Genomic DNA, 27111 nt, shown 5'->3' on the forward strand with positions numbered 1-27111 from the left:
CAGGAAAACAAATAAGATGAAACGCCTCCTCACTGAATTTACAGATGAAGTCAGCTCGTTCGTCGAGAGATGGTAATCGTACATTTTAAATTGGGAGAAACAAAAGGTAGTAAGCAAACGAAAACGTCTACCCGAGAGGTGCGCTTCCCATGGGAAAAAAGACAAACAAACGGTCTTTTAACGCCATGTACCCCATTGAACGCAAGGGTTGTTAGCTTTTTTCTTTTTCTTCGTTTAGAGCTTGGGAGCTGACCTTGACTCACGTTCTACAAAGTTTTGAGAAGGGACTTGGTAATTCTATCTCCCAAGATGGGCTCATAAAAATATTCAAAAAAGTACCCTCTTAAGTGCAGTTGGGCAATAAAATTCACCCTGTGAGTAGATTGTTGCCTTCAAATTTTGTCAGTACTTACCTCTGCAGGTTCTCATTCTGGGTGAGCAATTCCAAGGGGTCAGGTAGCGCGAAAAGCTGTATGTTCCGTTGAATGGCTAGCTTTGTGCCGTTCACCTGACCGTTTAGCTCCCTTGAACTTTCTGGGCCAACCCAACAAGTATAGACCCCCGTATCTGCGTGCATCAAATCGAATATTACAAGCGACGCCTCGTAGCAGATACCGTCTGTGGGCCAAATTCCACAAGGGATTCTATTGAGGGTCATGTTGTACTGTAAATAACATTAAGAAGTTCTGAAATGAGGTATGAAGACTTATCTTTTCCAAATAAATTTTGAAAGGCGGATATATATATATATATATATATATATATATGTAATCACGGCAACAGCGGTAAATTTTCACAAATAAACTTCTTGCTCACCCTGGAGGAAAGTTTTGTGTTCGGGATATAGGGAAACAGCTCGATTCGGTTAGCTTCACTGACCATTTGTCCGGGATTTAGAACAGAGAAGAACCACTTGCTGTGGGGTCGCAGCCACATGCTTTTAACGTAGAATGAGAACTTCAGGTTGACGGTTTCTCCATAATGAAAATATTTTGTTTGTGATTCTGCTTGCGAATCCAGTGTAGGCAGCCAGAGAAGTTTATCTTCACATATGATGCTCATTTAAATGAACAGTAAGGACTTACCTTGCTCCACTTCTCTGAGATCCTGAAACTCCAACTTCCCTCGAAAAGGCCCTGTATTTCAAAACGGATATCAAATGGGGTCAAAACAGCATACTTTAAATATCTGGCCCAAAAATGCATATAGATGCTTGGTTTATTGTTGTAATAGACATCTACAAAAAACACGCAAAGTTGCTGGTATGTTAGTTATGGTATTGATTCGGTGCAGAATTCACTGTAGTGATATATCGTAGCTAGAAATGCTCCACTGATTAAGCTGATCTTTCTGAAGATGGATTTAAATAAAAAAAGAAATCCGAACATTTTCCGACGTTATTGGCACCATTTGCTGTCTTTACTACCGACTGCACAGAAATCTCTCTGCCGTACCTCTCTGTGGCCAACATTCTCACCAGTTGAATGTTCTGCATTGTACCGCCCTCCATGTCATAGGTACGCTCTTTCTTAGCAGCAGTATCAAAAAACTGTTTTCCTCATCTTACATGTAAATAGTCTATTTAAGGTATCACTCTTGTAAAATATACAGGGTTAAAAGTAGATATTATATTATTATATTTTATTATTCGAAGACGACCGAGGTTAGACCGAGGTTACGACACCCTGAAAAGCACTAAAGTGACCAATCTGACTGGCCGTGCATGAAGGCTCCTCAGAGGGTCAGTAGATGTAACACGCGATTTCTGAATAAGGAACGTCAAGATTGGCACACAAAAACGGCTGCACGGAAGAGAAAACAAAGCCTTCAGAAGAAAAAACTTCCTGATTTCTAAAATAGTATTCAAGGATTACGGCCCAGATATTAAAGCAACCCATAGAAAATAGGAGTCGTAACTCACCCTACAGGAGTTTACCTATTGGAAATAGCAGTGAAAAATAGTGCTCTCAAACCACTATCCATCTAATGAAAATGAAATTACCTTATTTCAGCCTGACCGACGGTAAAAAATAGTGCTTAGCGTGAAAATGAGTAGTACAACTGAGGACGTCTTGAAATACAATGTCTATAAACAAAATATTGTCTGGAACAACAGACGCATTAGGTGCACGAAGGGATGAAAGGCCAAACAAATGCTTATTTTAGCATTGCATATCGGTCGTTACTCAAATCAGACAGTGTGTATCGTTTGCTTCTCCATAATAACTTTTTTTTAAGCATAAACATACAAATTTATGTAAGCGATTGTTACAATCTTCAAAACAAAAGGACCTTTCTTATCTTCTATTGCTCAATTTGTACGAGAGACTCTCTAAAATGACGCTTTGCTGAACAGACGTTTGAGTCGTAACTGCGTGTTCTGCTAAAAGTTGGTCTAATTTTTAAGTAGTTGCCACACCTATTTCTTTAGAATGAACCTATAGAAAAGAAGCACTGTGAACATATTTAGAGGCTACCGTACTTGCAGGTGCTTTTGTCCTACACATGACTCCAAAGTTTGTTTGTGTTTCTCTATTTGTTAGCTACAGAAAAGTCCGTAGGGAGAAGAAATGTACAAAGTAGTTAATGCAAAGTAATTTAACCGTGTAACTAAAATCAAGCCAATTTAGTTTCCAATCGCCTACAAATACTTCATAGCCTCTGAAACAGGTGCGTTTTGGCCGGTCACTGATCTCAAGAACGCACCTAAGATAGGTAAACTGAGAACACGTTTAAGAAGATACAGAAGGCCAAAGCGAACCTGGAAGATAATGTGTTTGTGTATGACTCACCCATATTAATTCTTGCCTCCATTTGGAAGCTCCTCGCAACTACAGTAATTACATCATGGTGCCTATTGAAAAGGACTAATGTGTCAGACCATCTCATTAGCATCACGCAAATTTACTTTGTCCACGTGAATCGTCGAAGTATTCTGTAAAAAATTGTCTAGATGATCCGTAATGTATCACTATGTCAATTCGTAAACGTCCAACTAAATGCAGCGGCAACATTTCAAACAATCTCAATTCGGGTGCGAAGACCACCTCTTTGTAACCAGCACCGTCAATCAAAGAGGATGCAGAAGACCTCTTTGCAAGAATGATATTACCCGTGTATAATGTGTGTTTCCTCTACTTTGTGTGTGTGGTAAACTAGTATGGTTATGCTTGATAAACTCCTTGGAAATAATGATATACAAGACTGGTCAACTTATCAAAAAGGGAGAAAGCCCAGGCTAGTTCAGTCTATAAAACACTGCGTTGTAATGTCGAACTGCTAGCTCAATGGTGGTTCCGCACATTGGACGGCTGGTATCAGGTGATATTTGGCTACGCGAATGGATTTTATTTCAAGCCTTTGGTGGGTGATTTTCGAGCAGGTAGAAAGATTTTCGTTAAAAACAAAACCAAGCAAGCGGAAATGAACGCAAATAAACTGCGGAAATACTTTACTATAAAAACATATCTCAGCTACTTAGAGTTCTGGAAGCCTAACACGAAACATTTAGTCACAGTGAAAGTTTTCAACCATAACTAGCCGCGGCGACGGAAGGAGACAGATGTGTTGTACTTTTTCCTCAAGCTCGAAGAAAACAAAACTAACGACTCCATTGATAGGTTAAGAAGCAAAATTAGTGAACAAAATTTTCGTGGTTTGATCCCAACCCTAAAATTCCGACTTTTTCTGTGTAGGCTTGGGCAAACTGGCAGAAAGTCGGTCTTGTGTTTCTTCCGGCTGACATCGCAGCTAGGCACCAAATACATGTTACACCTGAATGACTATTATTATTATTATTTTAAGGGCCATAACGTTTTACTGCTCCGCAAAGCAAAGCTAAAAATTACAGGAGGGTGCAAAAACTTTGATGGCATGAGGCAAAAATCTGGTGAACAAATACAAATTGTAAGTTCACTGCATTTATGCCAGTTATACTCACCTGATTTTCTCATGGAGAATATTCGTGAGATTGCGCCAACGGAGTTTTTAATCACACACTGATACTGTACCTTTAACTGTGATTTTTTGACTACGGTAACTTGAAGAATTTGACCCACAGTCTTGTTTATCCTGAAAAAGATCAAAAGGTTGTAGATTACCATAAATTATTATTACCATAAATTGGAGACAAAAGCATTTAACTGTAGACTGAAATGAAAATCATCATTCACTGTGCAGGTGTACCTACCCTTCAGTATATTTATTTTATCCATAAAGTCATTACAAATCGTCTTCATATTTTTAGTGATATGCATTCGATGAACTTCTGATAAGCCACGTCCACTAAAACGCCCGATTATACATTTCTTATAAGCCTTCAGAACTGTCAACATTCTACCAGTTTGAGTGCAGTGTATACTATGAATGTACTTATCAGAGGCCCGATCGTTCTTGGAGAACTGGATCTAAAAGAAAACCAAATTTTTTATATTTTAGATACATCCAAAACATAAAAGCAATCATGAAAATTTAAGGACTGGCCTAAAGATTTCCACTACCGCGATTTGAACGTACGGTGAAATATCCATATCTTCAATTTTGTACCAGCTTACGTCCCCTTGGTCAATTCCGCATGTGAACGGAGTGAAAAAATTGCATCCCAGCGAAATAGTATCAGGTATTTTGAACGAATAGTCCGAAAGCCCGACGAACGGTGAGAATTGTGGCAGGCACTGTGGCAAATAGTGTGAACCTTCTGCAGCCTCAAGGTCGTGAACAACTAATCAACGGAAACCAACAACAAAGTTAGGGAGGCAATATACAAACAGATGTCGGTCATGTAGGTGGAACCAGAGTAGATGTAAAAATGCAACAGATTGCGTTCACTGATATGCAAAGGTTCACCACAACATGCTAGTTTACGTTGCCATCAAACGAACTACTCTCTAATGAAGCTACAAAATGCAGTTATTAAGCTGCATTATCAGTTCATGTTTTGAGCATATTTCAAAGCCAAATAAGTTGCTATGAGGTAGATGAGTCGAGATAACCTAATACTGGTTGATATAGTGGAGGAACTTATAATAAAATGCAAACAAAATACAGGATAAACTTTAGGCTTTGAAGTACACATCCCAGTTAGTTCAAATTATTTAGAACGGAAAAGAAAGCAGATTATTTCTACTAGACTAAACTATATCAGAATGGGGCACATTAGACCAAAAATATTGTGTGATAAATCCAGCGAATAAACATCTAAAATGAAGGATGAAACTTAATCAGGAAGGCTGAAGATTATTTATTACGCCTGAAATTTACCCAGAGATAATATAAAAGTCCGTAAGGAAATGGACTAAGATGTACCAGAAACATCCAGTCTCGAGGTTGAAATGAACGAAATGTACGTTTGCAGATTCAATAATAAGTCAAAAATGCCTAAGAAAGTTTGCCATATCTGGATATCAAAGCCTTTTCATCTTGCTACAAAAATTTTTTAAATGTGGACCGTCGCAACAAAGGAAGGGGGCGTGTTTAGATAAAATTGGGACAAACTTAGCCGTCTGTTGGGTGTGGTATTTCGATTTTCGTCAGTCTGGCGGGTGTGTAACTTTGAATCGCGTCTCCCACGGCATACAAAAAAGGCCTTACCCAGTGGCACCAGCACAGGATCTGCTAAAAATTGCGCGAAAAATTGTGGGTATTCTGTTCTAAAGCTAGTATCCAGATGCTTCTGTCGAACAAAGACATTAAAGGACAACATTTTGAGTGTGTTTAGAGACTCTTCATCGTTGCATACTCGTCAGAAATGCTAGGCGAATCAAACTAATCCACATCACTTAACGTAGTGCTGGCAATTTGCGCTTCCTTCCTCATTTACACCATAATTTAAGCAGCACTTAGAAAATGATGACAGTGCCAACTGGTTGGAACCACAAAAAAGCCAGCAATCGGGGTCAAAAACACCGGTGAATTTGACGGAAAGCTGTAATGTTGAAAGTTAACTTGTTTGAAAAAAATCATCTAGCTCGAATAAATTGTGACAGTTCGTTGGTGAACAGGTATACTACATTAGACGACCAGGTAGTTCTCTAATCTACAGTGCAAAAGTGTTTCTAGATTAAAAATACACTCTTGGTTGTTTTATACATATATATATTTATTTATTTATTTACTTGAGCAACTGGATGAGAGGCATATTCAACCAATATCTTTGACTATATTACAAAGGAAAAATCGGTCACTCTTCAATAAAATTTGGACTTCGCAGATGTCACCAAGTTTATTCCCGTCAGTCTTGACTAACAGCAACAATCTTCTTCCACGATTCAAAACAGTGGGATGTTTTATTAAGCTTGAAGGACAATTTTGGTTTCAAAGCAAAAGACGGGAGGGATTTTCACTGAGATTTTCTATTATGAGGTCTCTTGAAGAAAGGAAAACTTTCAGAACAATAGACACAGAAACGAACGTCTAGGCATAGAACGAAGGCTATTTAAAAAGAAGATCTGATAAGCTGATATGATTGAAGTGTGTGATCTTCAGCTTTCAATCGGAATCTTTTGGATGTGAACTTCCCCGAGGTTTGCCCGAACCAGCTCTACCGAATAATAAGTTTTTCGTTGGGATTTTAAACTATATGAGCGACTAAAAAGTGCTGTTTTTTGCTCCGTTTGTTTCACCCGGTGACTCAAACACAAGTTCGTTTAAGGCCAAACTTTGTGGATTGAACTATGTGGACGAAGGCCTAAAGCACTATTTCCTGACCAAGCGTGGATAAGATAGGGGACTCGTTAGCCAGCAGTGAGCGGAAAATAAGGAGTTTACCTTAAAACCTGAACTTGGTTCACGCATCTCTCAAGAAACTTGTAAACCAATTTTTGATAAGTATGCTTTGTTTTGACTATCAAGGATATAGTGCTAATAACTGCAGACTATAAACTCCAATGAGAAGTTTTGCCAAGGTTTCTCTCAAGCAAGGCTTGGTCTTGTGGCTTTAAAATATTCGTTCAGCCAAGTTTGCACGACAAAAATTACGGCCGAATTTTGTATTTCAGTATGGATGTTGTACTTTCTGAACGATCAAAAGTTTGAAATCCTGGTGCTGTATCACGACCGAAAGACCACTATTTGTCGAAGTGTCCAGATTACCCGAACTCTTTCAAGAATTAGATTGGCTAAATGGGCTGCTTAGAAGAACTTACCTTAACGTAATGCATCGCTCCTCCAGGAAAGAAAAGTAAAAAGGTTTATGCTCAAGAATCCACTAACATAATGCTGCTCTTCTTGTACGCATCGTATTCGGCGTGACAAAAAGCTCAATTTATTGAACTTGCGATAAAAATTCGTATGAATGGTGAACCTACAACATGATTGATATTTTGTTGCCACTGCAAACGCCATTTTTCTGTAATCAACTGTATATGAGGCAACACGTCTACTGCCCTTGATGCATTTGTGATTTCATTTGTCTTCTTTGTCCTTTCTCCTGTTTTTTCGATAGCATTTACAGACCCATCTGCAATCTTTATTGCCATATTGAAGCTGACGCTGTTTTCTACACTGTAAGGAATGTCATTTGTGAATAAGTTACAGACAACGCATTTTATTGTGTTGCGGCAGCCCTACGCAACTGAGACGAGAGTCCGACGGATTTGAAGTGCTTCTCAGTTCTTGAGACACTTGAACATTAAATTGTTTAACCGTTCGGTGTAAAAAATGGCCTAACCCTCAACCAGGTAGCACAGAAATCACATTACACGAAATAATTCTCTAATCCTAGGAAGGTGGGTGCCACGCAGTGGTAATTCCTCTGAATACGTACGTACTATAGGTAAGTACCTATGGTACATATAATATATTGATATGCAATGAACGTTGTATGATGTGTGAGGATATAATATAATAATGATACCAGTTTACGGGGCCAACTTTACCTCCTTATCTATATCGCGTCAAACTCGATTCATGGCACTAATGTCATACCACTGTCACATATTTATGTTTCCCACTTCTAAAAACCAAACAGCTTCTGTCCTTGTTTTCCGAACTAAAATGTCAGATAGACAATACGTAAAGTAAATACTGCCGCATTAATTACCCTCTAAGTTTTGCTAGGATTAAGTTTCCTGTAAGCTGCTGTCGTTGAACAAACTAGGTTTGTGAGCCTCAACCAACTAAATGACGCATATTATTGGTTTTGCTTGGTTACGAAGGGTGAAGCATATTATACGTTGCATACAGGGGAAATTAGACATTTTCATTCCATAAACGTCCACACAACGTTGGTTCTAGACTGCCTTTCACAAAGATTATATTATTTATTTAGTTTGAAGCATATTTATTTAAGAAATGCTACTGACAAGATAGCCATTTGAGGTTCAATTGAGTCCATCCTTAACAGAATTTTTTTCAGCTGCATTTACTTTGCCCGTAACTTTAAGGATGGGATTCAGGTGCAAAAAAGCTCCCAGAGAAGAGCCCAAATGGTCGCGAATTGTCAAAATGACCGAGCAGAATTAAGAGTATTTTATTCCATCAAACCGTAGGAGCACCTTAGCAAACATATGATCGGACATTTGGCTTGCAAAACCTTAGCCTTGATCCAACATTCAACTTCATATTCAAAATTAGTTTAAACAGTTTTTGCTTTTTAAGGGAGAATTCAAGATGCTTATGCTCTAAAGATGTACACCCTCGTGAAAATACAAGCAATTACTGTTTGAATCACGACCAAGATTTGGATCAGTTGAATGGTTGCAGTTATGCTGTCCATACGTATGCACATACGCTCATTTATACGTATAAATATGCTTGTATTTGAAAATGAAGTCTGGTGTACCGCTTATTAGAACATACATTTTAAACCAAGTTTTCACCGTTTGTTTGAGTAAGGCTCGTTCACAACGCGTCCAAAACCGCTTGCGGTTAACTGCCTTATCAAAAGTTAACTCAGCCCACATTTCAGGTCATCCAAATAGAAATGCCTCATGGAGTGAGATTTGGTTGCGAGTTCGTGTTCAGGTGTCCCAAGACCAGCGAAGTACGGCCTTTGTCGGTTCACCTTTGTGGGTTACTCAGGAATAGGAGTGATAATGTATGTTATGTAAGCTGACATCCACATGTTTGACGATGCTTCATCAGACGCTGAGGTTTTCTCAATTAAATGCCTTGTTAGAAATCTGGATAGCCAAATATTTCTGATGTGCCCTGGACCTATGTGGTTCCTTTCAACTCAGTTGGTTTGCAAAGCGTGGTTAAAAGGGAAATGTGGATAAAAAATAATACCATGAATGTTAAGGGGGAGATCGGTTGACAGAGCCTTATTGGCACATCCCTAGAAGCCGAAGTTCAAGCATTGGTCATCATAGCTAGGACCTTCAATTAACCTATTCGACGCTTCGCACGGGTTTTTGGAATATTTTGAATAAAAACGATCCATACAAATTGCAGGATTCAGGCACCAGGCCACAAATAATGACTGGTCTAGTAAATGTGACGAAGGTCATGGTGCAGACTAATGTTTACAAGAGTGTCTTAAGACCCAGAGAGCCGAAGCTTGTGATACCTCTCGTTAAGCACGCACTGAATGTTTAAACGTCAAGCGTATTAATCATCCTATTTTGAGACACTGCCTCAAAGTAATATGAAATTTTTCACGGAGACGGACGACTGATGACACTTGTCGTGGCTATCTGGCAGGACAGTATCCAGCACAGAAAAAAGAGCAGTTGAACCGGTGCAACTGGGATAATTTGTTGACGCACATAGCAAACAGTAGGATAATCAGTACAGTTCCAAGTGGTACCTTGCTTGTGACAACGGAATAGCGGAACAGATTTCCAGCTGTGCCCAGGTAAAAGTTTAATTGCTTGATAAAAGCAAGCTCATTAGGCATTTTGTCAGCTACTCTATGTGCGGTCCAGACAAATAGCCTTACATAGCTTGCAGAAAATTTCACCTAAAGTGGGCATGCCTAATTCTTCCAAACTGCAAGGAGCGAAAGTATTTAAACCCACGTAGGAAAACTGTGTTACTGTTTATGATCCAGTACTGATCCGTAAAAATTCTATGTAGAAGTTTGCCTAAAACAGATGTGGGGCTTACCAAACAATAATCAGTATCATCATGATTCATTGTCATTTTCACATATTTGGTGGCAACCGCGCTTAAATAAACTGACGATTCTTACATATAGAATCAAGATGAACATTGGAGACGAAAAATACCACGGTATAAGCGGAATATTCTGGTTAGTCCAAATGCATTTTACAGTGCTCGTGAACAAATATAGTTGTTCTACAAAACTCAGACCGATGGTTAGCCACATATAGCAAAATGCATCCACCGCTGACCGTTACCATAGGGCGGCCTCACTCAACTGTGCAGCTTTCACGGCACTATGATCGTGGAACCTAGATAAGCTAAACAGTACGCTTCCGTGCCGCACTATCAAACCTCGGTCAGTAATAATAATCGCATATGCTCTCTTCGTGGACACGGAGTTGGGACACAAAATATCCCCCCCAAGCAAATGTCTCAATTATTATTGTACTCAAGTCAGTTAGTATCGAACGCTGTTATTGTATGTTGTTGGGAAAATACTTACCGAAGTTCGTAGAAATTAGTGAGACTAAATAAAATGCAATGCGCAAAAGCATATTCAGTTGATAGCGCATGACGATAGTTGCCCGGTAGATAACGAATCACTCATGTGCGGGAAAACACCTTACAATTTCATTTTGCTGCTAAGTGGCCTTGAGTTACGCACTTCAATTAAACAGCGAACGTTAGGACCAGTGATCACATCATCCATCAGCCAAGTGAGCATGCGGAAGGCATCGAAATCGTCGTGCGTTTCGGCCCAATTATTTGGTTGGCCTCAATAAATTATGGCAATAAGTTATCCGCAACTTAGTTTGGCCTATCACTCCTATTTTCACCTTAAATGCATCCACTTGGTGGAATGCAGAGGTTTGATTTGTATGTGCCATCATGCGTTGGCCGTTAACGGACTCCAAAACATCGTGCCTCTGACGTGCATAGATTCGTCAGGGAAAACTATTTACTGTCTCTGATCCTGAATCCTGTGCAGCTGAAAAGATTTGCCCCCTGAAATCTATCCGCTAGTATTAAGGTTGCCACTCGGTTTTGCAAGCAGTGCAAATATCAGATAACTCTGCCAAAACAACATCGCAAAGTCCGCGTTACCCCAATTGGTTGAGGACATCATCATGGGATTTATGCTCACTCAAGAGGAATCAAGATGGATAACAATTATTTCCTGTTCGATAATCCCTGCAAACCATTTTTTCTGAATGTAAGTCAAGGCTGTGTTCTTCTGGGAGGATCTGTACACTTTTCTTCGGGTAACGTCAGTTTTTTCCCTAGCAATAAGCATGATCTTGCATAATGGGACTGCGAATTTTTGTTTAAAATGACGTTTAAACATCCGCTGAACTACGTTTTTTCCAGAAACCCAACTCCAGGTTATCGTCCAATTGACAACCAAACCCCATGTATCAAACCCCGCATCATTTTTGGAACCGGATTCACTTGGCTCCAGCAACCCGCTTATTTGCCACCGTGCAGTTACCAGCTACGCGATTTCTTGGATTTCCAAATGCAAACCCAAAATCCCAATGGCTATGTAGGCTCTGAGGCTCTTGGAACTTATTGCCGCGCATATCCAGCCCCAGACTATTTCAGACTGTGCTTCGGCTAACTAGACCAGCACATTTACGACAAATTGCGCCCCTCTGTTTGTGGGCCTGAGAACAATGGTCCGAAAAAAGGTGCGTCCGCAACTCAACCCTAATAAGCTTTTGTGGGGAGGTGGGCTCCCTCCTACAATACAAGTGAACACCAGCTCACCTATGCCTGTGACTGCTGTAGCTTTTCGACTTCTAACTTCACGTAGGCTAGTAAGCGAAATATTTTCCCACCCATTTACCAGATTGCTCGCTGCCTTCAAGTGTGGCTCTTACCCGAGATTACCTGCCAATTGGCCATACCCATCACATGTATATAGCGTTTTTCTGCCCCGAATCTCAAATTTATGCACCAGCGAACTTGCGTGTCATTGTTTCTTAAACCCGTACATTGCCATAACTCTTCCACATATTCCCGTGTCGCTCACTTATAATATTCTACCTGCCCGCGCTAACTTCAAGTGTGGCTCTTACCCGAGATTACCTGCCAATTGGCCATACCCATCACATGTATATAGCGTTTTTCTGCCCCGAATCTCAAATTTATGCACCAGCGAACTTGCGTGTCATTGTTTCTTAAACCCGTACATTGCCATAACTCTTCCACATATTCCCGTGTCGCTCACTTATAATATTCTACCTGTCCGCGCTAACGCTGGAACACACTTCCCCGCCCATAGGTCATGTCCCCTCTTCCCAGTCTAGTATTCAAGGTTTTAATTCTCACAATCGAAATGTCACTCATAAGCATCCGCACCATGTCGGTATGAGAAGGTTGCCGAGGTGGGGAGCTTTTAGCGGTGCGTCACATCAGCCGATATTAGCCACCCACCGTCGATTTCCCTTCCCGCGATCCATGACTCAATTGGTTTTGATTCCACAAAGCCCTCCGGTCTGACCCCATAATAGAACGCAAAGTTTAGGTCCCTTATCAGGCACGGCAAATCTTCGGGTTCATGAGGTCACATACGTTTTAAAGCGCCTTTGCGCGCCGTAGGTTTTACAGCTTCGTATTGTTCCTATTCAGTGCACTCGCTCCTCTCCTACCCTCCATTTTTTCCGTGTATCCGACTTTTCTTAGCAGCATGTCGCGAGTCGGACGCCTCAGTTGTTGACCAACGAGCTCCGAGAGCTCCCAATTTAGCTTTGATCTTGTCATTCAAAATACCGTAGTCAGTATCCGATGGCACGACATTGTTGCAGGCCAGTAAGGAATTGTTGGTTCCAGCTACCCTCACATCCTCAACTGAATTGCACGAATGCGTGCCTTGTTTCCGGTCAGGGCAGGATACGCTCCCCGCCAGGCTGGAATGAACGCCATTCGTTGTACTAAGGGCTTCCATGTCAACGAACACTTACAAGCTGAACACAAGCTGAAGGCATTTCATTTTTCAGTTGCACTGCTTTCGCTTGCGGATGCAGTATTAATTAGGAGCGGAATACCTGTTGTGGGAACGAGAAGGTTTAACACAAAAACTTTAGTGGACTTATTCCAATACACTTTTTCCATCCACATTCAGAAAGACTGGTAGAACAGTAGTGGTTCAGGCGGTAATAGGTAAGAACAGGCAAAGAAACAAAGCAGTCTGATCTATTGACGGGCGTAAAAATTGAGCTGATGGGTCTGGCACAAGTTTTCTTAGTAAAGGCCCGAGCCAACTTGTGTTGAACATCCACGCTTAAGCGGTCTTGGACGGTGCCAAACCAGCACCATCTTCAATTGCTTGGGAAGATGCAGTGCTATTGTAGATAGAAAACAAGACGATATAAAAATGAATAGTGTTCAGAACTTGATACTTAGCTTTGAAAACGGATGTATTTGAGAGGGGGAATTTCCTGCTTCCGTAGGGTACCATCTGACGTGCCTGTATGCCCAACAACGGTCGAGTTACGCAGAGCTCACCGGGAAGATGAAGCACCCATCAGAAGTGGATAGTGAAATGCACCTCCCTGTGGAAATCACAAATAGTTGAGTGACACCGGACGCGAAGGCACTTCGTAAGTTTCATCCAACTGTCCCATAATTTTGTGTCCTCCTTGAAATTTTCAAATGTCAGCGTCGCCGGAATACTCAGCAGCGAAGATAACGAGAGCGACTGCAGGGATTTTCTGTTATTTCCCATCAACGGTGCGAAATCACACTTCCATCGACAGAAAACAAAGGACGCAGGAATAACTTTGACTGCAGGGGGTAAAGACTAAAGATATCTGTCCCCGGATACAGTGACTTCAAAGCTAACGCGAGCTCAGCCGAATCAGGATGGGTGAGCAAGTTTTGATTGCGTGTTTGTTTGCCGTAATTACAAAGATTTGGTCTACGTAATGGTTATTATAGAAGCAGCTTGTTGTCGAAGAGTATTCAACTAGAAGCCATCGATAACCAGTGAAAGAAAGAAGACCTTCTCTGCTGATTTATTTACTGGAACATACCAACTGAACAGTTACAGTCTATTGAGCAGGGAAACAGAATTCTCATATGTATCTTGTTTATAAAAACTGTGTATCCGTTTTCTTCTCGAACAGGTCCTCCTGTTTTTTCCCGAATACTCATTGACAATCACTCAAACGTAAACGAATACTACAAAGCAATTCCACAAATTCCGTAATAAATTCCACTTTTCAATAGACGCGAAGCGGACTTATGAGAAAACCCCATAATTCGTGCATACTTCATCGGTAATATGCATCATTCCACACACCCCTTTAAAGGTCGCTGGCATGCTTCCGATTCTACTTTTTCTAAATTAAATCGGCTCCAGGAGCCGGTATATTCGGCCGCTCTCAGTTTGTATCATGCCACTTTCGAAGCTGAACCATATTCACTCTATTCGGTCCCCGACCATCTTGAATTGTAAAGACGTCCACCCGATTGTTGGTAACGACAAATGGCCCTCACCATCGACTTCCCGGGTTTCGCGGCCCTAGGCCAATCCTTTCAGAATCCTGATGATTCTTTCGCTTGACATTCGCACCTATGGGGAATGGTCAAGCGTTTCCATTTGCTGTTTTTTGCCTAGTCCTTTCCTGAAAGCCGGTCACGTTTTCTCGAGCTTACCTCCTTTCTTCATTTAGCCCCTCCGGAAACATACATGTAACCGTCCACAACTCAATTTCCTGATAAACTGGAAGGCGCGAATGTGGACCGTACATCAGCATAAAAGGGGCCTTGCCTGTGGTTGAATGTATAGAAGCACGATGAGCTTGCAACACCATTGGCAAGTTCATTTCCCAGTCATCTCCTGTGGCCGCTAGCCACCCCTTGATCGTCCGGTTAGTACGTTCGGTTAGGCCATTTGTTTCAGGGTGGTATGGCGCCGTAGTTAGCCGTCTGATACCCAGCTTCTGCAAGGTATTCCTACACTCTTTGATCTCGAAGCAAGAGTCCTGATCGGTTAGGATCATTTGTGGCACCCCATGGTTGGCCACGATGTGGTGCATTATCACTCCACTGGTCGTAGTCGCCCGTTGATTGGGCATGGCTGCCGCCTCGACCCACTGATGCAAATGTTCTGTCATCATCACGATTTACTGATTTCAATGGTTGTCAACATAAATAGGCCCATGACGCCGACGGACCATAACACGCCGATTTTTGAGGCAGGAATGGGTTCCATGGGATAGGTTGCCCCTGTTGTGTCACCCTTTATCAGTTGTCACCGTTTCGGGACACCACATAATCCATCACCTCAGTTCTCATACCGGGCCAGTACGCCCTCTGCCGAAGTAGGTCGTATGTCTTGGTGCACCCTGTATGTGCCATCTCATGGCATTCAACGATGAGATTCCGTCTCAAGACGTGAGGTATCACGGGCAGCACAACGTCTGAATCGGTGGCGTTCCAGGAGATTGTGCCAGCTTCATTCAGCCTCAGCCGATCAAAATGACTCTGGAACGCTTCTAATTCCTCGTCTACCTCCACGTTCTTAATGTTCCTCCCATCCAACAAGGCGGCTGCAACCTTTTGTAACACAGGATCCTGCCGTTGGAGTTGCACCAACTTTCCGGAATCCAGTTCGACGGCGAGGCCATTGGCTCCAACCGTGATTTTGGGGACCTCATCTTCAGCCTCTGGCCTTGGCAGCCAATCAGCCAAGTGGTTCTCCTTCCCGGGCACGTGCTGGATTGTGAAGTCGTACTCTTGCAACCGGAGCGCCCAGCGTGCGAGCTTCCTGCGAGGATCTTTGGTGGTTCTGATCCACCCCAGGGGTCTGTGATCGGTTTCGACGCGACTGGCATATTTGATAACTCCATTCCTCTGCTTCAGGACTGCGCCGATACCGCGATCACTGGCGTCCCTTGCAACAATGAACATATTTCCGACCCTGGGCAGTTTGAGGGTTAGTTGCTGATCCAACATCCGCGCTTTGACACGCTCAAAAGCTTCACGTGCTTCTGCGGTCCATTCGAATTCCAGATTTTGACAGAGCAAATAGTACAGTGGCGCAGCGATCTTGTTGAAATCCTCAACGAACCTGCTGTAGTATGCTGTTCGTCCAAGAAACTGCCGTAGCGACCGCTTTGAATTGGAAACAGCACAATCCTTGATCTTTTCCCATTTTTCGGGCAGTGGGCTGACTTCTCCCTGACCCACTTTATGCCCCAGTAGTGTCGCCGAACTCCGAGCGAGCTGTGACTTGGCTTCATTTATCCGCAGACCAGCCTCCCGGATCCGCTTCAGTACAGCTTTCAAGTGAACTGCGTGCTCTGGTTCTGAATTGCTGCACACAACGATATCGTCTCCGTACACGGCAACATTCTGGAGTCTCTTCGTTACACGAAGCATCAAGCGCCGGAATGTGAATGGTGCCCCGAAAAACCAAACGGCATTCGTCTAAATTGATATTGGGTATCCTCAACCGTGAATGCCGTTTTCTCCCGATCCTCCGCCTTGATAAATAGTTGCCAGTACCGAAACGCAATTCAAACAAAGCGAAATATCGGGAATGCTGGAGGGAATCGAAAACCTCCGCAACCGTAGGGACAACTACAACCCGATTTACGGCCAGTTCATTCAAGCGCCGGAAGTTCGCGCAAAAACTGTGTTCTACGTTTGCCTTTATTATGATCACAACTGAAGAATTGTACGCACAATTGGCTTCTTAGATTATGCCGTTTTTCAACATCTACTGAATCTGTTTGTGAACCTCCTCCCGCAGGTAGAGCAGTAGGGGACGGGGGCTGTGAAGTCTAATGCGTTCTGACGACAGGAAGATTTCGTGTTAGTCTACGGGCAGCAGCTAAACGGATCCTCATCGCCCGTGAACAGTTTGGAGTATTCCTAGACCGCGGGCCGTACTGACGGTATGTCACAAGACGGAAGCTTTTGGACTCGCAGCTCACTCACGGCAGTGCTTGGATAACCTTCAAACTTGACTGCGCCATAACGTGTCACCAGTTTTCCCTGCTTTACATCAACCACAGAATCTGTGCTCTTGGCAGCTTGTGTCACTGCGCTAATCGCAACCCATCCGGAAATAGAGGTACTCCAAATTTTCATTATGTACAGGTGTTGGGGTACGAGGGCATTGATTCTTCCGATGGCAAGCCCTGGCACACTTGTAGCACCGGCTGGTGCGAGCGCACCTCCGCGATTCCGTCGTGCCTCGGCCAATCCCCGTGACAGATGCACCAGGCCAGCAGCAGGCACACAGCACCTGGCCAGTTACTCTCGCCAACCGCAACTAAGCGCCAAGCGCCGGCTGCACTCCTTCGATTAACTGGTCAGACAGCAACTGGTGGTGCAACACTCGGTCCAGTCCCGGCAAAGCCCGATCCAACGACTGCTGCAGCTGTCGAAGAGCACGGTCGGGTCACATTAAGGTGCCATCCTGGTCGTTTTGTACCACTCAAAATCCTCCTGGCGGTCGGTTGACGCGTCGAACTCCACCGCAAGTGCTTCCCTCGCGGCGGCCCAGTCTGGCTGCATCCACGGCCGCCTTATTCAGGCATCTAAGTAGGTCTTCAGCGTACCAACCTACCCCGATGTGTATCCAGGCCAGCAGCCTCCGCAACTCCCTTAAAGTCCCCCATGAAGTTCCGAACATCACCCTCAAAGGGTTGTGGCCACGAGGTCTTCATCCTTATCCCGGTCATGTCACCAAATGAAAGGAAGAAAACCTTCGCTGCGGATTTATTTACTGGAACACACCAACTGAACAGTTACAGTCTATTGAGCAGGGAAACAGAATTCTCATATGTATCTTGTTTATAAAAACTGTGTATCCGTTTTCTTCTCGAACAGGTCCTCCTGTTTTTTCCCGAATACTCATTGACAATCACTCAAACGTAAACGAATACTACAAAGCAATTCCACAAATTCCGTAATAAATTCCACTTTTCAATAGACGCGAAGCGGACTTATGAGAAAACCCCATAATTCGTGCATACTTCATCGGTAATATGCATCATTCCACACACCCCTTTAAAGGTCGCTGGCATGCTTCCGACAACAAAAAGCCATCGATACCTCCGTACCGTATACTTTTAGTGTTAGCGAAAATATTGTCAGCTTTGCCAAATTTAATAAGAAAACTGATATATCCTTTTCTTGTTTATCTTGATGGTGTACATCAACCATTGACACGACATTCTTCGCGTACCGTACTGTGCTCTTGAAGTTATCCATGAGTAAATTCCTGAAGGTGCACTTCTATAGTTTTTTGCCACTGGCAACAATTTCGCGACTCCATTTTTTGAGACAAGCACATCAGCACACCTGAATCTCTAGACTTCTCTTGCTTTTAGAGTATCTCATGAACTCATTCGTTGATGGGGTAAGTAGCAGGCCCTTTCCATATAGAGCACCAAATTTCACACGGCTAAATTCGAAGGGTGCCATTTGTCTAACTTTTGGTTTTATAAGCCTGAGGTCCGTTGATGCATTGTCTACACTGCCAAAGTTATATGACAGGGTCATGGCAGGGTGCAAATGAGTTTATTCTTTATGACCTGGCGCGGTAGTTTTACGTGAAGGTTTCCAGGTAGTGCGATGGCGCACATGGCCAAATGGCTATTGACTCTAGCATCATCAGTGAGGGATCACCCTAAAAAACATTAAAGCTTATAGATTGCTGCTTCTAGTCTGACTTTTTATTTTATCGTGGTTATCCTTGATATTGCAAGGCTAATAGAAGTTTCTGGTCTACTTGAATCCAAGCAACGCAAAAGGGAAAAAATCTCCACATTTTCCGGTATTTCGTATTGTTTGATCTTTTTTGTGTTTTCTGCGATGGAGAGATTCCTTCCTCGTTAGAATGGCAAGTGAAGCAAGAATCTGTTTGACCTGTTCGATCATAACCTCTGTGCAGATTTTCAAATAGTATTTTCACGTCAATCAGGTGACCAGTCACATACGACTACTCCTAAACAATAGAAACATCAGCATACGGAAAATTAGGAACCAAATGGAATTGGTTGCTGTAGTTTGCTTTGTTAGTAAACTGGTGCCTCTTAAATGCGGCCAACAAAGACCTTAGTTATGTGAGACTTCTGAATGCAGATTAGCTTTCGGCAGTTTTATGTAACAAATAGCGAGCGATTAAAAAATGTCTTTAGAGATTTTACAATTTACGATTGGTATTTCGTCCCTCAAGTGCAGTCAATCTATACTGAAACTTGGAGGAGCACTGTCCAATTACCTCATCACCACGTAGAACTCAGAGAGCTTCAAGTTCGCGACCTTCCTGCTAACCGTTGAACACCCAGCCGTCTTGCTCTGAGTGACTGATTAGCTGGCGTGCACACACGGAGCACATTGCGTCACCCACCTTTTGTCAAGGAGACCACAACACGTGGTCACCCAGTGAGGGGTGAAAAAATCTAAAGGAGAAAATAATAGGTTCGAAATAATGATCAGATTCGCAATATCACTGATTTTTCAGGTATTGCTCAAAACATGTCCTTTTAACGTTGCAAATGTTTACGAACTTTACAAACTGAAATCACCCAACTTCACATGCGGGATCGAAATGTTTGTAACTGTATTGAATTATGTACCAGTGAAAAGGAAGAAGGCCTTCACTGTGGAGTTATTTATCAGAAAATGCCAACCAACCCGTTACAGACTATTGTACACGGAAGCAAAACTCTCATATGCATGTTGTTTACAAAAACTGAACATTCATCTTCACTTGAACGAGTCTTCCTGAACGTTCCTGGATATTCATTGACTGTTGCTCAAATTCAAGCAAATGCTACAAAGCGACTCCGCAAATTCCGTAATGGATCTCACTTTTCAAGAGACGCAAAGCGGATTTACCAGATAACGTACTACTCGCATATCCCCCATCAGTAGTGTGACCGCTACACCGGTAGTTTGTAGAGTGAGTATAAAGTGCAACAATGTATTTGAACACTGATCCTGAATGAAGAATACCAACATTCTAATTTAAGTAGCTTGGATATTTGTACTAAACTTTTGTATTTCAAACTGGGACAGACTTGCACTTCTCCATGCTGAGTAGAAAAGAGGATAGCATTTATTTGTGGTGAGGAAAACATAACATCAGCAAAGGGTTCTAAACGACCAGACTGTGCCTCGGAGTTGCATGGACGATATTTGTGTACCACGTTTTGTATTCCAAAAGGTGCTACTCACACCATGATGCGGAACCGCTGCGCTTGCAAGCGAGTAATTCATAGATCGTTATACCGTAGTCGCCACATAAGGACATACCAAATCTTGATGTGAAATGTCGATAAATTCGACCCACTCATCCGGAACACATACGTTTGATCAATATTTCGGCATCTTTGTCAATGAGGGCTAGAATAAGCACATGTTTTGACAGTGATTTTTCTGCGTTGACTTGAAATTCCAGCAGTGTGCAACCGGACATGGTAGGCGTAACTCAGATGGGAGCTAAATCATCTCCTCGTTACAGTGCAGTGCTGCACAATGTGTGAATTTATAAAGTTCAGCTATCAGAAGTAATCGTTATTAATTTAATACATGCTCAAAGTAATCAATCGCCACACCTTCTCTCCAGACTAATATAATCGATTTACTTTTAGTCGTGCGTGATTTTGGTTGATGAAACCATGGATTTTAACCGTGTGACCAACAGGCATACGTTTGTAAACGTGATAACTAATTTGATGTTTGAAACGAAGTAAAGGACGCAGCGTTTTAGATAATGACATTTTTCCGAAGGTTACGAACTGTCATCTAACACACGTAACAGGAGAATATGCATTAAAATCGTAGGTTCCTCAGTAGAACAAAACTCTAACTAGTCAGCGGGTGCTTGTTCCGAAGGCTCGGCCTGAAACTGTTAACTAAATGTTCATATGTGGAATCCAAAAACGTCAACCACAGGAGACCCAGCTAACACGAAGACGGGTGTACGGATAACGTTCTCAGGATCTGATTACACCAACACCTAATGGGATTTAACTCTTTTAGAAAAGTATTGATTATCTCGCCGTTGGATTTGAGCCTATTATTTTCTATATCACTGACCGGAAGCACTTGACGAAGAACATTTCCAGACTCAGGATCTTGGTTGCTGATTTGTTCGCCAAGCTCAGCAGTCGACTGCCAACTTTCCATCACCAATGTCGTTTTGACGACGTTTTTGGAGTAGGAAACCTGCGTTTTGTCAAACGTTAGTCGCGTTTCCGCTCAAGCCACTCGGTACACTTGTTGGTGAAAAATGAGGAAACCTAGAACTGGGAATGATACAGAATACATAAGCGCAACTAGTGGAACAGGTAAGTAATGATACGTCGGTTTCCTTGAGGTTGTTTCATAGTTTTTCAGATGTGTCTCACACAACCCATTAGTGTGGCACGCAAATTCATATAAGAAGCAGATTCGAATTTGTCGAAGAACTGCAGAGGCTGGCGTGCTTTGGAAAGTCGAATGTCCTTAACTGAATAGACGTGAGTTGTGGATGCCTCACTTTAAGTTTATCGGGGAGCTTTTCAATTGCTTGTCAGGTGAAACATTCTGTCCATTATTACCTCTTTGCTGACCCTGGATTTCATGGTGAAGCAGATTATATTCAGTCTGCCCGAAAAAGTGTCTGGATGTAGGTTTGTGTATGAAAGCTGTCAGCTTAAAATTTGGGTTCTTTTCCAGTGAAGCTTGGTTTGTGGTTCTTTGTTTGGCATTCCAGTGATCAGGTTGCTCTGAAATATCAGCCTCCTGTCATCTACTTTCCCAATGTTAATACGATCGATAAAAACTTCGTCAAATTAATGACTTGTTAGCATTGAAGATGGCCAATAGGCCACCAGATATGAATGATTAGATGGCTACTAATTCATCAATCACACGACAACAAAAGAGGGTGATACGTTGCACGCAGCAAAGGCAAACATCCCAGTCTGGATAAAAACAGCTACTAGACTGGGGTCCTCAATGAACCAAACTCCGGAGTGACAGACTATAACGCAACGCAGATCACGAACAGACCAATCATATAACAGTGAAACAAAGTCATCACAGGCAGTCGTGCTATGATAATCAGACAATCTATGAGTTGAGTAGATGCAAGCAGAATTAGGAAGGACACTCTTTGGTCTTTGCACTGTATACGTCTCCTCATGTAGCGACAAGAAGTTGCAATTTAAATGCTAGGCCACAGGGACGGATCACCGGCTTGATCAATTGCCAATAAGCGCAATGGAGCATGCCCAATTATGGATTCATTACTGTTCAGCATACACAATCCATAAATGAACATATATTGAATCACTTTTTCGTCCATTCAGTAGCTTAGGAAAATTTTGGTGGGTGCAAATCGTGTCGCCACATGTGTTCACTTACACTTTACTTCATACGATTTACAGGCACGAAAAGAACGATAAAGTCACCAGTTTCTTAAACAAGGAAGCTATTCAAAGTTCGGGGGTGCTCATCATAATGGGTCCATCTGCAGTGGACGCCCACTAAACGGAGCCGTTTCAGCCCAGCCTCATTCAGTTTTCAGAATAACTATGGCAATGATAATCGTTCAGTGGCTATTCAACTAACTCGATGTCATTTAACGTAATTTTAGTCAGTTCTACCTCAAGTATAAAAGTAAGCAGCAAATTCAGCTGAAAACTGGAGCCTGATATCTGGCCTTTTGAATGCTCTATAAACCTAAAAACATTTTATTGTGAACGTCACAATGATTTGCCGTCGTGTTCCGGAGAACCGTGTTTGAATCTTTGGCCGCTACGATTAGGCTATTCTGTGAAATTTTTCATTGATTTTCGTTTGACAGTTGCAATAAGTTGATGAGTATTTAAGCGGACTGTTGGCCGTCACGTGAACAAGTGGAGTGTGCGTGTATCTGGATAAATAAGTAACAAGGTTATCGTAGTGCACACTAAGGAAGGTCATCAACATGGGCTTTCAGATTGCACAAACCCACTCTTAGTGATAAAACTTCGCATACCGACACAGCGGTATGCGAGAGATTCTAAAACTGGACAACTTCAGTCTGCGCTCAATATAGTGAACGACACTGGTCTGTCTCCGCTATTTGTCCGCTGTGCGCTTTGAGCTGTGTGTGTAGGTGGGAGCTAGTCATATCTTCAAGATAAACTGAATTTTCTCGCGGGGCCGTAATGTAAGTAACAATAGTTGTTTGCGATTTCACGCTGTTTTTCGAGTGATTTTCAGTTTTGTTGACCAGAAGGTACGTTATACTTCTAGTGATATCTAACCCAAGTATGGATGCATAGACAGTTCTTTACATTCCCATTTTAACACCAACTGACGCCGAAACAAACGGCTATCGTCTGAGGTTTTGAGACATTTGGTGAGACGAAGTAATATTCTCATCGCAACGAAATTACAAGGTCAAACTCTTAAGCGGAACATAATAATTAATTGTCCTAGTGAACATAGCTCAGTTAATGGAAAATAAACCTATTACTACCTTTGGGGCTTCTAGAAACTTTTTCGTAAAAGTGACATAGCAGTCCAGTATAGTAAGCATACAAAGTTTTATCTACTAACTAGGTTGTTGATAGCGTTTTTACCGTTACACTGCAGCTGAACTTCTAGGACGGGAAATGAATTATTATGTACACGTGAACAACACTCAACCGATTTTGTGAGATCCAGCAACGTCCACTTACCCAAGGGGTCATGTGACGTGGCTGTGAATCAACGCCTCAATTGAAATTACCTCAAGCGTTTAGTGAAAGCCAGCCGACTGGGCACCGAGCCGTGAAATCCGAGCTTTACCTGAACAATGTTGATAACAATGTGCACTCAGTCTTTCATATTCCGGTACTAGTTAGACACATTTTCTCTAAGGTGGTCATGGGTTTCAAACGAAGGGTTCTAAAGTAACAACTTCCGATGACAGTGGATATCAAAAGGATATTGTGAACTGTGCACGAGAGGTGCCCAGTTTTTTGCCTACTTACACAAGATTATGCGCACATCACGAGAAGATCAGAAAGTTCAGTCTTGTCCGCATTATCATTGTTCCTGGTGGATGTATTTGATGTACACATTTCTAAACATTCAGCGACCAGTGGGCGAATTTTGTCAGCCAAACTTTCTCGATTAATATGGGAATATACGGAAAACTGAGAACAGAAGATCATGAAACTTTGAAGAAACATGCGGGGGTATAACTGAGATGTGTGCCTCAGTTGTTCAGAAAGCCGAGATTTTCACATAACCACTGTAGATGAAAAGGTACCGATTATTCGACAACTCTATATGATTAAGCTAGTATTCTCTTTAATACACTATTGTTGTCGCAAGCTGCATTCTTGCTCCGAAATAACCATCTAAAGAAATCCATTGAATTCAGTCTGTTGAAAGATGTGGAGTAAATTTAAAAAAATGTTCTGGAAAAATAATCAAGCGACATTCGCATATGCATCAAAATACTTGCAGAATTTACTTTTAAAAGTAATGTACGTGGTTTTTTGAACAGAGAAAAGTTACACTCGTACTTGTGAGAGGATTCAAGGGTATAGTTGTTTTCATCACTGAATGAAAATGATCATGCCTGATACCTTTGATATCATGAGTACATGGCGAACACTAGAGGGCAATTGGCGAACTCTATGACTCATCATCGTCATCATCATTATCATCATCATCATCGACAGCATGAAATCAGTGTTCAACACCGGTGCTTTACTGCCGTACAACCATGATTTATTTGAAAGCCTTATTGTAGAGCAGAGAATAAAGGTGGAGGGGGAAGGAACTTAGTGCTAGCTTATCACAATCATTTCGAGGTACCTACTCCTACTCTAAGACTTCAATTCAGGGATTTCACCTCCGGCCGTGAAACGCTGACGGAAAACAGCGCCACTTTTCAAGAGGTTGCACAGACAAGCTGACGGCTATTCCACAGCCCCATGACAACGTTCCTCATAGCAACAACTTTTCATCCCAGATTACCGGGCAAAAAATCAATCGGTGGGTATTTGCCGAATAGTATTTTTTTCCTGAGGTGATTAGCACTGAAATTATGACAGATTTACCAAGCTAACTGGCTGAGTGTGGTCATTTTGGATTGAAAACATGTTTGGCGACAAAGTGAACAAATAATATCGCAATCTATATGAGAACTTGTCAGAAAAATCCGAAATTATGACAGATTTACCAAGCTAACTGAGTGTGGTCACCTCGGATTGAAAATATGTTTGGCGACAAAGTGAACAAATAATGTCGCAATCTACATGAGAACTTGTCAGAAAAATCGGCCGAATAAAAGGGCCGCTGCAGTCTCCGTTGTTCGAGTAGGACCACAAGCAAAACACCGCTGGATGTTTAGTTTTGCCAGCTAAAAAGGCGGAGTCAGACGACAGTAATTATTTTACAACAAACTGGTCAATCCAGCCGGAAACTGCTTTCGTACGGAAAATTAGGCCGTTTGATGTAAGCTCATCAGTGACATCGTCCATGCAGATGACTTGGTCTGGGCTTTCTCTCTGTATATGGAACTTCAGAGGTCTTCTTCGTGCCTTCCGTCTTCAATCAATCTTCTCTGGAAGATTTGGATCCACATACTGACGGTGGGATGACCGTACACGTGAAAGAAAGTCGCGCTTGAGACCAAAGCACCTGCTAGCATATAATATAAACAGGATAACTAAAGACGCAATCTGATTGTAAGAGTTCTCATTTTTTGTTACGCAACATGAAGTGTACTTTGAAGCAGGTTATTTAGCCCGTGACTGGTATTTTCAATCAGCTGATATTTCTGATGCGTTCTGACACACTTTGTTTGATACGCTGAAATTATATACACCTGATGTCATGCAACTTAAAGCCGAACACCAGTCACATAGCGTGACACCACAGGGGACGTGCAGCCTAAGAATATTTTTGTATCGCTCCTTCTTTGATGTGCGACAACTATCAAATGCATTAATGTTATGCGATAACAAGTTTGAGGATGGGACAAAGCCATTAGAGCCAGTTTAACTGCATCGTTATTAATCATCAGAGACAGCAGTCTTAGTGTTGACACTGGTACATCACTGTCCTACGGCTTCCTGTATTATACTGGAAGCTTTAAAAAGAAAAAGAGAAAATAAGGGGTGAAACAGGGGACCCGATGCCAGCTTACAGGAAATATTCGGCGGCGCCTAAAACTTCAAATGCTCAGACAAACAGTCTGGATTGAAACTGACAGAATGAACGTCAGGGACATCGACAGCCACCATTTCTTCTAATGTCTGTAGCCAAGCGCGGGGCAGCTCATAGAGAAACATACACATCTAGGTGGACGATGTTCCCACACGTGTAGCACATAGCCAAGCTACCGCCATTAATGGGGCTGGGTGTTATTCGCAACTGAAGTAGGCAGGACACAACCAAACACCGTTGGCAAATTACCTCGTCACGAATTCGTTAACGCCATCCGACATCAGTAACGCTTCTGAGGCATCGGTGGTCGAAAACCTGAGGACGCCTCACATCATGTGTCCGCAGAGATCACGTCTTGCAATCATGCAACAACATAGGCCTTACTGTAGCCTGGTACACGCGAACCGTGAGAGAGAGTGATAAAACTTTCTAACCCTACAAGGGACGCAAATTAGCAAGTGTGATTCGGGCTTTTGAGATTCTTGCACTAACTTCATCTGACACATCTCTGTCAGAAGTAATACAACGACCGGGGTATTTAAAATTCTCCTTGGATTGCAAGGGGTATGTTCAAAGACTGCTCCTTCTGAAGCATGACTTTGCACTTCAAGGATGAAAGACACAGGCCAAAGGATGATGTGACGGTATTCAGTGTATTCAACAGGGCTTGTGCTTCGTCTTTATTCTTCAAGATGGGGACGAGTTTTTTCTGCGTACTCCAGACTGACAAGCATCTTACCGATACGAATCATGTACTGTTTTTGAAGAAGTTCCAGCGCTGGCTCTATTATTTCACCGTATATGAAGTTGGACAAGAAAGGCGAGAATAGACATTCTTGTGGGACTTCACTTTTTGTATGTCGGATTTTAAGGCCCAATCATACATTCCCACACGCCCATAAG

The 27111-nt window shown here is 42.3% G+C and overlaps 2 protein-coding genes across 2 annotated transcripts in view; both read right to left on the reverse strand.

Annotated features, from left to right (window-relative positions):
- Positions 1-10682, reverse strand: part of T265_09735 (hypothetical protein) — a gene marked incomplete at both ends in the record, with an annotated part of 32712 nt that extends 22030 nt beyond the window's left edge. The window contains 6 exons of the mRNA XM_009175900.1: positions 414-664; positions 817-1043; positions 1086-1136; positions 3941-4071; positions 4516-4720; positions 10547-10682. Coding sequence (XP_009174164.1) covers positions 414-664; positions 817-1043; positions 1086-1136; positions 3941-4071; positions 4516-4720; positions 10547-10616 — 935 coding nt within the window. The remainder of the gene's footprint in view (positions 1-413; positions 665-816; positions 1044-1085; positions 1137-3940; positions 4072-4515; positions 4721-10546) is intronic.
- Positions 10683-17144: 6462 nt separating this feature from the next.
- On the reverse strand, positions 17145-26714 carry T265_09736 (hypothetical protein; the record flags this gene model as incomplete). The annotated part of the gene is made up of 5 exons (XM_009175901.1): positions 17145-17365; positions 17396-17584; positions 17627-17799; positions 26458-26523; positions 26593-26714. The coding sequence occupies 5 exons, from the start codon at positions 26712-26714 to the stop codon at positions 17145-17147; spliced, it is 771 nt and encodes a 256-aa protein (XP_009174165.1).
- Between the last annotated feature and the right edge of the window lie 397 nt (positions 26715-27111).

The sequence above is a fragment of the Opisthorchis viverrini genome (genome assembly GCF_000715545.1).
Source record: "Opisthorchis viverrini unplaced genomic scaffold opera_v5_307, whole genome shotgun sequence".
NCBI classification, from domain to species: domain Eukaryota; kingdom Metazoa; phylum Platyhelminthes; class Trematoda; order Opisthorchiida; family Opisthorchiidae; genus Opisthorchis; species Opisthorchis viverrini.